At 34.2% G+C, this 15,985-nt stretch overlaps 1 protein-coding gene across 1 annotated transcript in view; it reads left to right on the top strand.

Moving 5' to 3' along the window:
- Positions 1-15,985, top strand: part of LOC149789247 (muscle calcium channel subunit alpha-1-like) — a 335,403-nt gene that overhangs the window by 174,763 nt on the left and 144,655 nt on the right. Inside the window, exons 16-20 of the mRNA XM_089975421.1 lie at positions 2,967-3,067; positions 6,087-6,261; positions 11,391-11,520; positions 12,035-12,094; positions 12,989-13,095. Coding sequence (XP_089831547.1) covers positions 2,967-3,067; positions 6,087-6,261; positions 11,391-11,520; positions 12,035-12,094; positions 12,989-13,095 — 573 coding nt within the window. The remainder of the gene's footprint in view (positions 1-2,966; positions 3,068-6,086; positions 6,262-11,390; positions 11,521-12,034; positions 12,095-12,988; positions 13,096-15,985) is intronic.

The following is a 15,985-nucleotide window of genomic DNA, read 5'->3' as shown; positions in this document are numbered from 1 at the left end:
GTTTCCTGATCAGTAGAGCTTCCAAAATTTTTTTCAAGACGTTGATAATGGTGATTACCGATGTTGACATCATGAAAATCATTAAATGTTTTCAGTAATTCCTTGATATTTCTAACAAGTGCTTTCACAATATTAATGAACATTAGTATGTGCCAGTTCAAATTGTACTGTCCAAAAGAAACAGATCAATTGTTTGTGTGCTCAGTTTATTGAAAAGCTTCCATAAGATACAGGTAATTGAAAAAATGTCCTGAAGATGGATTATTTGTATGTGTTTTCAGTTAACTGAAAATTATCCATATGATACGGATGAGTTATGAGTGTGCTCAGTTCATTGAAAAGTCCCTATAAGATACAGATCAGTTGTATTATAGCTCAATTCATTTAAGTGTCCATAAGATATATATCAGTTGCAGACATGATTTTTCTCCATTTTAAAAGCAAAATTTCGCTTTTCTCCTGACTTGAATCCAATTTTTCTTGATATTGACTATTTTTTATCATCTCCGATCCGGTTTTTTAAAAACGGTTTGTTTGGTCCCATTTCGCAATGACTCTTGTAACATATTTGTTCCATATATTAGTTAGCCCACGACTCTTATAAAGAGTATTCTGATTGGTCAATTTTTTTATTTAATCCAATGAATCTTTGTGTAATGAAAACTGATGGCAATGGAAGAAGAAGCGAGCTTGCAAAAAAATGGCATCCTGAGTTGTTGAGAGACCATGACACAAGAAGTTTAGATAAAGGAAAAAACCTATAGAAATGGGAATGGCTGGAGCAAAAAGTCGACAGAAATTCAGTTGGTTAGTTAATAAGAAAACTGAATGCTAGAGGATTGGCATTTTGTGACCTCTGCTCTACGTTATTCGCGGCTGGAAGAATTTGGAACGGCACCTACAAAAGAAGCTGCATACAGAAAAATTGAAGCTCAGAAGGCATCTGGAAAAAGTACATTTAATTACTATAAAAAAAAAGATTTCTTGAATGAGAGAACAGATGTAGCTCTCTGTCAGGATATGCGCACTGCATATCACCGATACAAGCACCAGCTTGAAAGGAAAAAAGGCTCTCATTGAGAATGAAAAGAAATGATTGCACATTGAGCCAAAAAAGTCAGTCAAAAAGGAAGGTAAAACAAATCTTTGCCAAAGCCACAAAAAGAGCTCGACTGGAATATCAACAGGTTTTGTCCAATGGAGAAAAGGACAAGTAAATGTATGGAATAATTTGTATATAGTTGATGTACTTGGGTGTTTATTTTACAGATTTGTTATGAAAAGAGAGAAGTATAATATATTTGCTGCAAAAATTGAGAAATTATTGTGACTTAATTATGATGTGAACACTGACATGCACATGAAATAACTTAAGCACCAATAGTATTGGAAAACAAATTCATGTGACAATAAATACTGTGAAATTATTCAAGTCAGGTTGAACATATTTGGTAGGTTTGTTAGTTTTTCAAATGATTATTTTGTTAAATATTATGATCATAAGTTGCACCAGGAGCAGTTTTTTATGATTGTAAAATGCAATTTTGGCTGTGGGTCCGAAGCTCCCTGCCCCCTTGGACCCCCCCCATTTGGGGGCACTGCCCTCGAGACCCTCTTGCTGGAGAACCCCCAAAATCCCCTTTTAAATATTCAGCTTTTTTTGTGGAATACCAAAATCGTGGATACAGATCAGTTGTATTTGTGCTCATTTCATTGAAGAGTGTCCATAAGATACAGATCAGTTGTATTTGTGCTCATTTCATTGAAGAGTGTCCATAAGATACAGATCAGTTGTATTTGTGCTCAATTCATTGAAGAGTGTCCATAAGATACATATCAGTTGTATTTATACTCATTTCATTGAAAGGTGTCTGTACAATACATATCATTTGTACTTGTGCTCAATTCATTGAAGAGTGTCCATGAGATATATATCAGTTGTATTTGTGCTTAATTCATTGAAAAGTGTCCATAAGATACAGATCAGTTGTATTTGTGCTCATTTCATTGAAGAGTGTCCATAAGATACCTATCAGTTGTGTTTGTGCTCATTTCATTGAAGAGTGTCCGTAAGATACAGATCAGTTGTATTTGTGCTCAATTCATTGAAGAGTGTCCATAAGATATATATCAGTTGTATTTGTGCTTAATTCATTGAAAAGTGTCCATAAGATACCTATCAGTTGTGTTTGTGCTCATTTCATTGAAGAGTGTCTGTAAGATACATATCAGTTGTATTTGTGCTCATTTCATTGAAGTGTGTCCATAAGATACATATCAGTTGTATTTGTGCTCACTTCATTACAAATTGTCCATAAGATACAGATCAGTTGTATTTGTGCTCACTTCATTAAAAATTGTCCATAAGATACAAATCAGTTGTATTTATGCTCATTTCATTGAAAAGTGTCCATAAGATACAGATCAGTTGTATTTGTGCTCAATTCATTGAAGTGTCCATAAGATATATATCAGTTGTATTTGTGCTCATTTCATTGAAGAGTGTCCATAAGACACAGGTCAGTTGTATTTATGCTCATTTCATTGACAGGTGTCCATAAGGTACAGATAATAGAAAAGTGTTCATAAGATACCATATATACTCACTTATAAGTCGAGTCAAACTGCAAAAAGCAAAGATCCTGATCTGTGGATTACTGTGCCTGCAGATCAGGGTCTGTATTGTTTGTTCTACGGATTAGAGCCAGATCTGCTGGCACATTATGTGATGGCAGATTTGGGTCTGTGCAGTTTGCAGTTGGCTTGTCTCATAAGCAAGTATAATTGGTACAAATCATTGAAAAGTGACCATAAGATACAGATCAATTCTGTGTATGCTTAATAAACTGAAACCATGTTCATAAGATAAAGATTAGTTGCATGCGTAAGCAGTCCACAGAGAAAGAATAAATTATATTGTGAAGTGAATTAATGCTGCTTTGAAAGAAACATGTTTATAATTGTAGCCACCATGAGGAGAGTCCAATAGATCAGCACCGAGTGCGGATAATGGACAAAGAGGAGGAGGCTGGGGAGTACAGAAATGACCAACATATCCCAATTGATGGTAAAAAAGATATTGAAGCCCCAAATACTTAAACTGTAGAGAGTATTGTCTGTGTGAGCTGATCCGGAGACTAAATAGATACCTTTGTAGTTGGTACATAGTCGGGGATTTCTGACCTCATTCAGAACCATTTTGTTAATTATTTTCTTACACTTTTGATCTTTGGAATGGAAATACTAAAATATTTGAACATTTTTAAAAATCCAAATTAGTGTTCATAATAACACAAAATTTACATCATCTTTCATTAGAAACATCATCTCCTAATAAGATTGTCAGTTTTTATCTTATTACTAAAATATTTTAGCACCTGCCACTCACATAGAGACTTAGCCAACTTGACGAGACCAAGTAAGTATTGATGGTTGACTCAGAGTCAGTAAGAGAGTTTCTTGATGTCCTATTACATTCATCAAAATACAGTTCACATCTGAAATGATCCTCTGAGTAGAACTTCTGTTAGGGTTTTTTTTGTGGTCTATTTTGTCTTCACCAAATAAAGCAGGAATTAAAATCATGAGAACAATTTTCTTCTTGAAGAATGAGGAATAAGGTCGTATATAAGAGTGCTAGATAAAATCTGACAGCCTGATGCCCAGGGCTCCTCTAATTTCAGATTGGGGCCCCTCCTGTATTCTTAGTGAGGTGCCTGTTGGACTTGTCAAAAAAATCTAATTTACATGAGAAAATTTTGATTGTGCTGATAAAAAGCGGATATTTATTTTCAAGATGTTGACCTGTCGTAACATGGCATTTCTTGATACAAACACATTTTTTACTTACAAAGGTCATGTTTTGAAAAATACGATTTTCAGTAATCTTTGAAAATAGAACAGGAAAACCCACTTCATTATATGTCCATCACACATTGCATGTGTAAAAGGTTGACAGTCATGACTGGAGCTGATGTAAAACTATCTTTGGGCAGTTTAAACAGAGGCATTTAAAAGGCAAATAGGTCATGTAAAAACCACCATTTCGTGTATTACTTAATGCTCTCACAATAGCTGGTGTTATTGTTTGAAGACTGTTGTGGGTGAGCCCATTGTGCTAATTTGCATAGGTAATAAAGATCATGAAGTGGAATAACCCAATATAGGTAAATCAAACAGATGCTAGATTCATGTAGGCAGACAAACCTTATTACAATATCAATGCCTTGAATGAGAATGTTTGGAAAAGACTGAACAATGGGTTCACTTTTTTGGCTTTAATTTCATCCAATCCAGATTATGTGGAATTATTACAATTTATTTTTTTAATTCCACATTAAGAATTGTAGTAATGTAATTATGTAATGTTGAACAGTATTTTCTAAATTTAGAGAGGGACAAAACTACTTCAGCACCAATATGATAGATACATAGAATGTAGTTTCATAGTTCAAAAACAAGGTGCATAATAAGAAACCAGTCAGTTAAACTGTTTATAGGTGAAAAATGGTAACAGAAATCAAGAGAAAATACAAATGCGAATGATTCCTGAAGAAAAATAATGTTTGGTTCTTATTTTGGCCCCCAAAAAATGAAGGAATTAAGGAGTCTGGAACTGGATGAATGGGTTTATTCTAACTGGACCTTAATTCTTACCAACCAGGTACATACAGTCTTATAGGAAGACAATATGTTTGTATGGAAGTTTGTTACTTGTAATGAATGTTTTCCATTCAGGACGGGCTGCTGTATTCCTACAAATTGATCCCATGATTCCTAATAAGCATGCTTATGGCTCGACACATCTGCTTGTGCTTTGGCAAATATTGAACACGTCTGTATGAGCTTTTACTGCACATTGTAATCTTCTAAAATACAATTAAAATTGTCAGCTAATGCCCAAAAAGATTTCTTTCCCATCATTAAAAGAAAATTACAAATAAGAATTGTGTGCAAATGTTTCTTTGCAGCTGTTTTGTTTTAAATGAAAATTCAATAAAATTTGTATCTTTTCTAATGTAACATTATTTCTGCAATTTATGTAATGGTGGAGATACAACCAGTCTAAGCAACACCTTCATAAAAACATTTAGCTGCTCGGTATGGACAACATTTGTTGATCCATTTCCTTAACTTACTTTGACATTTTACCTCTGCATAGAAGAAAATTGTTCACATTGAAGACAGCAATTTGTTTTTGGATTACATATTTGTCAGGCCAGACGAGTTTATGGTATGATCCTTCATCTTTCATGCATCATCCATCATGCATAGTCCATTATCCATTCACAATTTTTATTTACAACTTTAAAAAAAAAACATTGACAGATTTGCACATGACCTTACAAGGAACATTCAGACATCAGGACCTTTCGTTTTTGTTTCGACTGATGCCAATTTGTCATCCAATATGGCTACTGTTACTAAAAATGGAGAAAAAACTTTAAACATTTCAAACCGCTCAGATTAATGAGACTGAATCTGAGAAAGCATCCTGGCATGAAGTCTTTCAGACTTTGCCCCAAATGATACTGATAAGCTGTCATGTATAGGCACCATTAATAAAGCCCTTGAAATTACTTCTTTTAAAATGTACTCAGCAGAATTTGACAAAATTTGATTGAAGGCAGGGATTTCATGTTGGTGCAAGTGATGCTGATCCACCTTCAGATACAGCTTCCATTACAAATAGTAATTAAACAAATTTCTCCCAAGTCTGCTCAGTAGAATTCGCACAAATGTTACAGAAAGCATCGTGGTACAAAGGGTTCTCAGTATATGACAAATCATTCTGATGTGCCATTAAATAGGGATAGAGATAAAGAAAATATTAAAAGAGGTTTTTTTTATAATGTGACATCAAAACCTTTGAAGATTTTAAATCACACACAACCTTGTAAAGCAAATGTAAAGATTTGTTGGAAGAAATTTCTACAGGAAGCATCCTACTGTCCCAGATTTCATGTACAGATGCTCTTGCATTAGGGTATTTTCCATATGTCAACCGGCCTCAAGCCCACTTAGACCTCATGTTTCAGCAAGTACCCTTTTTTGACAGAAGTAATCTGTGTCTATGCATGTTACAGAGGATGGAACAGAAGAGGCAGAGGTGGCAACTGAGGAGGAAACAGAGGGGGAGGATGATGATGCTCAGACTGTCTCGACAGCACGCCCCCGCCGAATGTCAGAACTTCATATTTCCGATAAAATCAAACCCATTCCCACAGCCAGCTCACTCTTCATCTTCTCGCACAGAAACAAGTAAGCTGTAGTGATAACAGTCACCTGTAAAGATGAGTGTCATTTTCTTCATTTACTAAAGTAAAGTTGATTAAATCACAGACAACTTTGTGTAAGAACTGTCAAGACTCATATAATCTGCCTCTTTTGTTTGGAAGGGATTGAGTAGTTGAAGACAATTTATCAAATCTCAGACTAAATTGTACAACAATAATGAAGACTAAGAGAATCAACCTCATTGTTTTTAAGGAAAATTAAGGTTGCTTGATAAAAATCTTACTTCTGAAGATTAAGATTGCCCTGTCCAGTGTATAGATTGAAGATATTATTTTTCTTGACTGCCTCACACATTATTTTTGGGTTCACAATTTTGTAGAAAATGAAATTTCACCAGTTTGCACGTTACAATCCAAATGTCCAAGTAGTTATAGGTCATGGATATAGTTATCTCCCCTTGAGCACTGTAGATTTATGTTGTTATTGGTTAATTAAGGATATTTCTGCCTGCTGAGACAAAAATATTTGTCAGGATGATTGAGCACTTGATTTTATCTGCTGAGATAGATGATTTGATGCCAAGTGAACTGATACTTAATTGCTCCTTGTCCTCATCCATTGCATATATAGTTTCTCAAAGTTTCCACTGTGATAACATCTGTATCTTTGGAAGCAAGTAACAGTATTGTATCCTTTTATATATAATGTCCATCTAACTTCAGATATTACAAATACAGATCTATTACTGCAAAAACAGCATAAATGCCAGTCTTGCACTGAATTATGTCTTGCAGTTCAGTGTACATATTACTCCCATTTAGATATGCAATCCACGTGAAAAAATAGATTTATTTTCACAACATTCACTTGGATTGGCAGTCCTGTCTCGATTCATGCATGCACAGATTTCTTTGAAAATAAGTGTATTTACAGTAAAAGTTAACGAAATAATATTTTTGGAAGAAATAATGTTATGACTGTAACCTCTCTAAGATGTGGGGAATCAACAGTGTTTTTCCCAGTGCATGCAGAATTAATACCATGCCATTTTCTTATTTGTTCACAGACTGAATGGTACACATTTTCAGAAATTATTGATGATTCAGCTCATCTTGTCACAAGGCCAGGTGAGCTTATGTGAGAACCCTGCACCCAATGGGCGATGACTGTTAAATGTTGACATTTGCTATAACTTCTCCAAAACAACTTGACCAGATTCAATCAAATTTGACAGTATCCTGACATAAAAACCTGTCAGTTATGTACCATTAATGATAATGACTGTCATTACTAAAGCTATTCAAGCATTTAATTCTGATTTCATAATAATCATTCACCATAAGTGATGAAGTATTTTAAAAACAGATTGTGCTTTTCTGATAACAGATATAGGTGCTTGTACTAAATATAAGCTTTAAATGTTTTCTCAAAATGTGCTTGATAGAATTTTTCCAGATTTTACAGAAAAACGACTTGGCATACACACATTTTAAGTTTATACAAATGATACTAATGCACCATGCAATATGACCACTGTTGCTGAAATAGAAAAAAAAACATTTCACCTATTTCCTTTTGAAAACCACTTAACACATTTTTATCGAATTTGATAGAAAGCATTTTGATATAAATGCCTCCCATGGTTGTATAAATTATACCACTCTTCTATCAAATATGACAATATTTACTAAAATTTGATAAACCTCTACAAGACATTTTGTCAAAAGATGTTTAATATAATTTGCTTTAACTCAACAGAAAGCATCCTGGGAAAAATTCAGATTTCTACAAACAATGCCAGCCAGCCATTAAATGTGGCCACTGTTACTAAAGATTGATAAAACTTGTACCAAAAATGCAAAAACTGCTAACAGAATTCAACCAGATTAGTCAGAATACATCCCAGTATGAAGGCCTTTCAAGCTGCTACAAATGATGCTTGTAAATAGCTGCAGTTACTAATATGAAAAAATAAACTTTTGTCAAAATCTGCTCAATAAACTTGGATAAAATTTGACAGATAGCAATTTTGTTTGATGGCCTTTAAAATTATCAAATGGATACTATGCAATATAGTATAGGTGCTCTTACTTAAAATAGAAAGCTTTTTATATAACTTCTTGAAAAACCACTAACAGTCGTATTACCAAATTTATAGATAAGCTTCCTGTTATGAAGATCTTCTTAATTTTATACAGATGATGCTGACTAGCCACCAGAAATGGCTGAAGATAGCACAATAAAACTTGGGTTTACATATCATTCAAGTTGGATAGAGTTGCCTTTTCATAGTTAGGATTATCTGCATTCAGTATTTTTATGTTACCATGGAAACCATAGTTGATTGTGACCACGTTATAGACTGATGATGCATTTACCTAAAATATGGCACAATGGGTGGGTAATAACAGCAGATAAAAAAAAATATGTGCTTCTGATTAAATGAAGACAAACTAGTCAGAAAACCGCACATATATTGACAACTTACATTTGTGTAGTACAATACATAATTTGTCAAGTACTATACATCCCATTAGAAAACAAAGAACACATACATACTAAATGGTAGTCCTTCTTTTGATCTATATCTAAATGTCATGAACAATCCATTACAGTTGTCGCAAGTAGCACATGGCAGCTATAGGTTTTTACATGTACATGTACTTAAATTGGCCTGGATTTTGTTCAGCTGGAGACACCGATCATTTTGCTGAGGCTACCCAGAGGATGAGCTATTAATAGAGAAATGAAAACATGAACAAATTAAAAAGTTTAACAAACTTCTTTGCAAGTTGCCCCATCTTCAATTAACTTGATGGCCAGACATCTATGGTTTTAAAAGATTGGAAATTTAATTTACATTTTATGCCACCTTTGATAGCAACCTTAAGCATACATTTTTTTCCTGCAAAAATTAAACTTTCACAGCACAATAAACATGTCCCAGTCACTTTGGAAAATGCAGCAATCCATCAGATTCTGTTGCTTTTATTTAAGTCAGGTGCTGACTTCCTTTGATGAAAGGTTCTTTGTTTTTATTGAAGATTGTAGTTGGCTTTCTTTGATGAAGGGTGCAAAGTTTCTGTGAAAGGACAGCTTTGGAGGATCAAACAGATGTCCATTTCTTATTGTAATTGTAGAACATTGAGATTGATTTTTTTATCATTATCTTAGTATCTATACAAAATGATTGGTGCTTCAAAATTAATGTGTTTTCTTTGAAATTTTCAGCAAAACTTTTTCAGGGCTACTTTTAAAAAACAAAAGGAATTAGCCATTGTTTGGTCAATTGTAGAAGTTACAGTTCCTGCTTTCAAAAGCTGGTCGATTGTAGGTAGTCAATGTAGCATGACTAATGGATACACCAACAAGTTGATCTCCAGGATTTGTGGGAGGTGTTTTTTTTTACATTTCTGGTAGCGTAGTGATGCTGCCTTCCACCAATGCATCAGACATTTTTAATAAAAGGCCAATAGACAGTGAATACACATGTGTTGTGTTCTGACAATCATTAATAAAAGAAATATGAGTGTTCAGAAGAATTAAATTCCTTGAGTGAAAAGAAGAAAATTTTACTTGCACTCCATGAACAAAAGTCTGGGTGTGTGTGTGTGTGATTTTGACTTTTAACGTAGTTTTAACAATTTTTCAGTCATATCACTACGATGTCTGCAGTGTGGCAGTTTATAGTGATGTCTAGCACTGGGGCATCATGCCGCAGACATGTAGCATTATGTCCCACCCAGTCACATTATCCGGACACCAGGCCAACCAGTCCTAACACTAACCTCTTAATGCTGAGCGCCAAGCGAGGCAGCTGTTAGTACTATTTTTTGTAAGTCTTTGGTATGACTCGGCCGGGGATTGAACCTACGACCTCCTGCATACGAGGAAGACGCTCTTACCACTAGGCCACCAGAGCGGTTCATACAAAGGTCAGTAAAAATATATTAATTACTAGTCAGTGGCCAATATTCTGACACTATTTCATCCAAAAGATCCATTATAAGATTGTACCTTGTCCATTTGATCTCCACTACCAGAAATATCTACTACCAAAAAAAGCGGGAGATCTCACAGCATGCAGTACTTAGGTCAGATTGTCGGAATAAGCAGATTGTGATCTAACAGTGCACTGTTAGGATGGTTTATCAATATGAACAAATAATTTGTTTATCTAACAGTAGATAAATTCCAGTACTTTTTATGTCACATTTGTGGCTTACCTTCATGTTACTTCTGAATTTCTTCACTCCAGACCTAAGGTTGTATATACAAGTTAAATAGTCAATAATGTCAGGGGCCAAAAATCGCTGGATGGTATATTTTGTTGCCAGTAAGGAAAATAAATCACAATTTACAGCATTGGTGAAGCTCAGTGTGATCCCTGAATAAACATTTTACACATTATTTTTCATACTTTAAAAAGAAAAAACATTTTTTGTGTATGAGAAAAACACGTGTATATGAAATTGCAGGAGCCATGCCACGATTATCTTCTATTACATTCTTGCACGATCTCTTCCTCAAAATGATAAACTTTTTACACATTACTTTTCTTATACGAGAAAAATACATGTATATGAAATTTCAGGAGCCAAGCCACAATCGTGTTATATCCAAATTCATGTTATAACAGAGTGTGCTATGGCAGGATCACACTGTATTATACAAAGTAAATAGCTAGACCACACTGTATTAGCATTAGTATATACAGACAGAGAAGGCCAGATCATAGGGCACTTTTAGTTTGGATTTGTTTTTTTTCACAAAGCTAGGGGCCATGGGGATATGCCATCTCTAAATGATTCTGGTTTCTTAATCAGTCAAGAGAATTTGAAGAAGAGCCAACAAAAAGTATCCCACAAATCCTTGTTTCATAACCCAATTGTTTTGCATTGGGCTTGAAGATAGATGTCAGTCAGATAAGCAATCTCAGGTCCACATGGGTCTCTTCTTTAAACTTGGTTGATCTGTATTGACATGCCACCAGATTTTTCAACTGTTAAGAACTCTTTATAAGATTACCTTGTTTGGTTTAAGACTTTGCTTTGTTGAATAAGGTGAGACAATTGAAAAAATGTTTCTTATTATTAACAGTACAGAGCAGTTGGTATTGCTAATCTTAATCATGCAAAATGATTTCATTTCAGATTCCGAGTGTTCTGCCACAAGTTTTGTAATCACTCATACTTCAGTAACACCGTACTTGCATGCATTCTCATCAGCAGTGCTATGTTAGCAGCTGAAGACCCTTTAGACAGTAACTCCTATAGAAATAAGGTATGTTGACATGCTGATTTGTAGCATTTCTGAAGGACCATTGTCAGTATTTATTGCTTGTACATCGATGATCTGTTAATTCTGCTGTTCAGGCCTCTAATTTATGAAACACAAATTTGTCATGTCCATTACCTATCTGCCAAATCTTCACCCAAAAATAAACTTATACATAAACTATTATCGACTTTGCTTTTTAAGTAAATCTGAATATCCTCAGCTTTTTTCACTGCATGCTAGAAATAACTTTGGATGTAAATAATGGCCATTTTGAACTGCCCTCAAACCCTTGGTTGTTATTATATCATAATGACTTAACTAACATCACAACGGTAAGATGACATATCATCACTAACAGCAACTTAAGCCAAAAAGCAGAGCTTATGATGATATAGTGTTTGTACATCTGCCTGTTTTCTTTTTTTGTTTGTTTCCACACAAAAGCTTAAATCTTATACCATCTATCATAAACATGAACTAAGGTGCACTTCTGTATTGAGACTTTTTATCTTTCCAGGTGTTGAATTATTTTGACTACATATTCACTAGTGTATTTACAATAGAGATTATCATCAAGGTAAGTATTTTTTTCTGTTTCTAATTTCATTTTTATGTGGAAACAAGAAAAAAATTCCAATTTAATGAACAGTATAGTTATTAAGCTCAATGTATTTAAATTTCTTCTAATTCTGATGTGTATTGTAAAATTTGATTCTTTTTAGACAAACTAACTTTGCATAAATGTTCTTAATCACGATTCATTAAAATTTTGCTGTAGATATCCTCCTCAAGACCTAATGGGTTCCTATAGCAACCAAAGAGAAGCTTATCACTTATTTCCCATTCAGAAACATCTCTCCATTTGTAGAAAATTTTACATGAATTTTCCTCCAAGACATGCTGTACCAAGTTTGTCCCAAGAAACATTTGTTTGTCATTTGAAAGACATGTAAAACTAAATTTCCTCCTGGGAAATATTTTCATTAATCATCAAAACATCTATCTATTGGAATATAAAGGGAATGCTTATAGAGACCACAGTGACGCTTGCAGAGCAAGATCTTATGGGAACGCATGTCAGCTCTGTATCCATTCAGCTAAAAAAAAATTATTTCTGTTTGTATATTTTCAGTTTCTCTCATGCTATGCTTCATAAGAGGAACCAGCTGAAAATACAGAGTCAGAAAAGACTAAATTTTCCATTTAAAATATCATGATTCCAAAATGTGTTTTCAACATTCATGCAAAAAATGATTTCTGTAGCCAATGTAAAAACATTTCCTGTCCACAAATTGTAAAACCTGCCCCTGATAATATCATGCAATAATGTTATTGTTCTTCGTTATTCTTTCACTTTTACTGGGAAGTGCCCCCTCGATACATGCACTGTTTTACTCTGTACAGATGTGATTCAAACTTTCTTGTACGCTTATTTCATATTTATTATTATAGCAGCTTTTCTACATTTTAGATCATAACTTATGGACTGGTGCTACACAAGGACTCATTCTGTCGCAGTGCTTTCAATATCCTTGATCTGATAGTGGTTGGGGTTTCCCTTGTCTCCTTTTTCCTTGAGTAAGTATATATATATTATATCCCCTGCATGATTGTAGACTCAGATGACCCAAACATTTGTGGAAAAATAGAGTCACCTTTCCTAATTTAATCTTATTTCAGCATTCTTGTTACAAGAGTGTGAAAAAAGCCAGTAGTAGGGAGTGTGCTTCTCTTGTTACTTGCATGTATATGCTTTTGCTGAAAAATAGAAGACAATAAAAAAAATGTAATCTGTCCAAGCTTAAACAACAGACCAGCTGTATATATCTTCATGGGTTGTGTGCTTCCTTGATGCCTTTGGGTAAGATAAACTTGACGAATGTCAAATTTGTTAGAATCTTCTTTGGTTAAACTGAAGGGGAGATAGATTAAAGTTACAAAATAAGGTTGATTTAAATGTTTGATGAGATTTTGTACAGTTACAGGCCTAAGTGCAAGATTTTACCCATTCTCAGCCAGTCATAATTGATGTTTTAAATATAACATATTTTCTGATTGAATGCCAAATCTTCAACTCCATCTCGAAAACATTGATCACCAGGCCAAATGACATGTTTGAAAAATAATTCTTTATGCAGAGAAATTTCTGCATACTATTCAAATTGTATATCTGCAGATTGGGAATCTAGTTGATGTGTGTCTGAACTTTTGAGTTGGAGTTTTAAATTTCATGTTTAGCTTCAAGAATGCTAGGTATTACATTGTGTACTGTCCAGCCATGTCAATCGATTCTGGTATGCATAAATGTTTATAAGAAGATACATTCAGGTTGAGATTAAACCATTCTCTGCCAAGTATCCTATGGAATATCATTACTGTATATACTCACATATAAGCCCGTTTGCGTATAAGCCAACCCCCAAACTGAAGAGGTATAAACACTAAAATGTGCATGACCCATGTATAAGCTGACCCACAACTCCAAGACATCTCAAGATGTGAGAAGTAAGTTCTAAATGCATTTATTTAGGCAAACTTATATAAACAAAAATTACATGTATACTTATCTTGAGGTTTTCGTGCATGAATATTAAAACGAAATGGTGTAAACTTGTTTGAAAAGTAATTTATTTAACTTTCTGTTTCCTTATGTTTCTGCCTAATTTAAATTTGTATATAATTTGACTGAACAATGACAAGACTTTAGCAATTGCAAATTGCTGTAACACTACCTCTCTCTTCTGACTCAATTATTGTTTGTTTATGCATTATTGCATTGGACTTTCTATATCATTGTACCAGTATATATGTTTTTACTTTGCCTTGAAATTGTAAATTCAGTGCGACCCTGCTATAACGTGCCCCCGATAATGTGAATTCAGATATAACACAGTTGTGGCATGGCTCCCTAAATTTCATATAAAAAAATTTTTCTCAATGTTACATGAAATGATTTTTTAAAAATTTATTATCATTTTGGGGAAGAGATCGTGTATGAATTCAAATATAATACGACATGGCGTTTTTCTGAAATTTTAAATACATGTTTTTTATTTTCCTCGTACCCGGAAAAATATTTTAGTTTAAAGTAAATGAAATAGTGCATAAAAAATGTATTATCATTTTGGGGAAGAGATCATGTATGAATTCGAATATAACACGATCGTGGCATGGTTCCTGAAATTTAACAGTTTCACCAGGTTCTTGCAGTGTTATGCCAGAAATAAACATCGGAAATGTTACTTATTACTGATCCATGAGTAAAGCCAGTAAGTCATTTTTGTGATTGTATTCAATTAATTCTGTATACAGCCATTGCTCAAACAATAGCCAACGTGTTCCTTCTTTAACTGCATACACAACCAAGCAATAGACCATGTGGTGGTTGATAAAAGATTCTCACAATTTAATAAACATAAAAAAACGAAAGCCGCCAACATGTTTGCTGGGCTTGGTGGTGTTATTAGACGCAATCATTTGACCAGTAAATAATGTCCACTTTATTGGCTGGAAATTGAAAGGGTATGAAATTTTACATGCCTTCAGCTTAAAAATCTTTATAAAAGTATTTTTCACATGTTTCTTTTGATATTCACAAAAGCTGAAGTAAAGGTTATATGCACCTGAAAGCATGTGTTGTTTGTTATTCTTCTGTAGTCATTCACATGAATAGGCATACAAGTGTTAATTATAGGGAATTTACAATGGAGAAAGGTACACGGAAATGCATTTGATAAAATTTTAGCAGTATGAAATTTGTACAGACATTGTTCATAGATCTTGGAACATAATGAACTGTACATGTGCTTCATCTTTCTTAACCTAATTTTGCTGTTAATTTTTCCCATTGAATTCAGACACGTAATGATCTGTGACAAAATTGCTGAATAGTTTAAATATGTATGCAATTTTTGCAATGGAATTACATGTATTATGGACCGCTCCGGTGGCCTAGTGGTTAGAGCATCCACCTCAGATAGGGAGGTCATGGGTTCGATCCCCGGTCAAGTCATACCAAAGGCCTCACAAAGTGGTACTAACAGCTGCCTCGCTTGGCGCTCAGCATTAAGAGGTTAGTGTTAGGGCTGGTTGGCCTGGTGTCAGGATAATATGACTGGGTGGGACATCATGCTACATGTCTACGACATGATGCCCCAGTGCTAGACATCACTATAAACTGTCACACTGTAGACATCATAGCGATATGACTGAAAAATTGTTAAAGCTATGTTAAAAATCCAAATCACACACACACACACATACATGTATTATGGATGAACTGCATGCCACGACAGTACGATATCATACAGTAAGTAAACGGTGTTAATACTCTGTTCATGGTGTATATTAGATGTTGAATTCAGACACAATGATCTGTGACAAGTATTGAATATTTTAAATCTGTGTGCAATTTTTTGATGGAATTACATGCATGGATGAATTGCATGCCACAACGGCATGATAGTAA

This window comes from Sinohyriopsis cumingii, chromosome 11 (assembly GCF_028554795.1).
Source record: "Sinohyriopsis cumingii isolate HCF-2022 chromosome 11, ASM2855479v2, whole genome shotgun sequence".
In the NCBI taxonomy this organism is placed as follows: Eukaryota; Metazoa; Mollusca; class Bivalvia; order Unionida; family Unionidae; genus Sinohyriopsis; species Sinohyriopsis cumingii.
The sequence above is the reverse complement of the archived record's forward strand: the minus strand, read 5'-3'. Positions and strand labels throughout refer to the sequence as shown.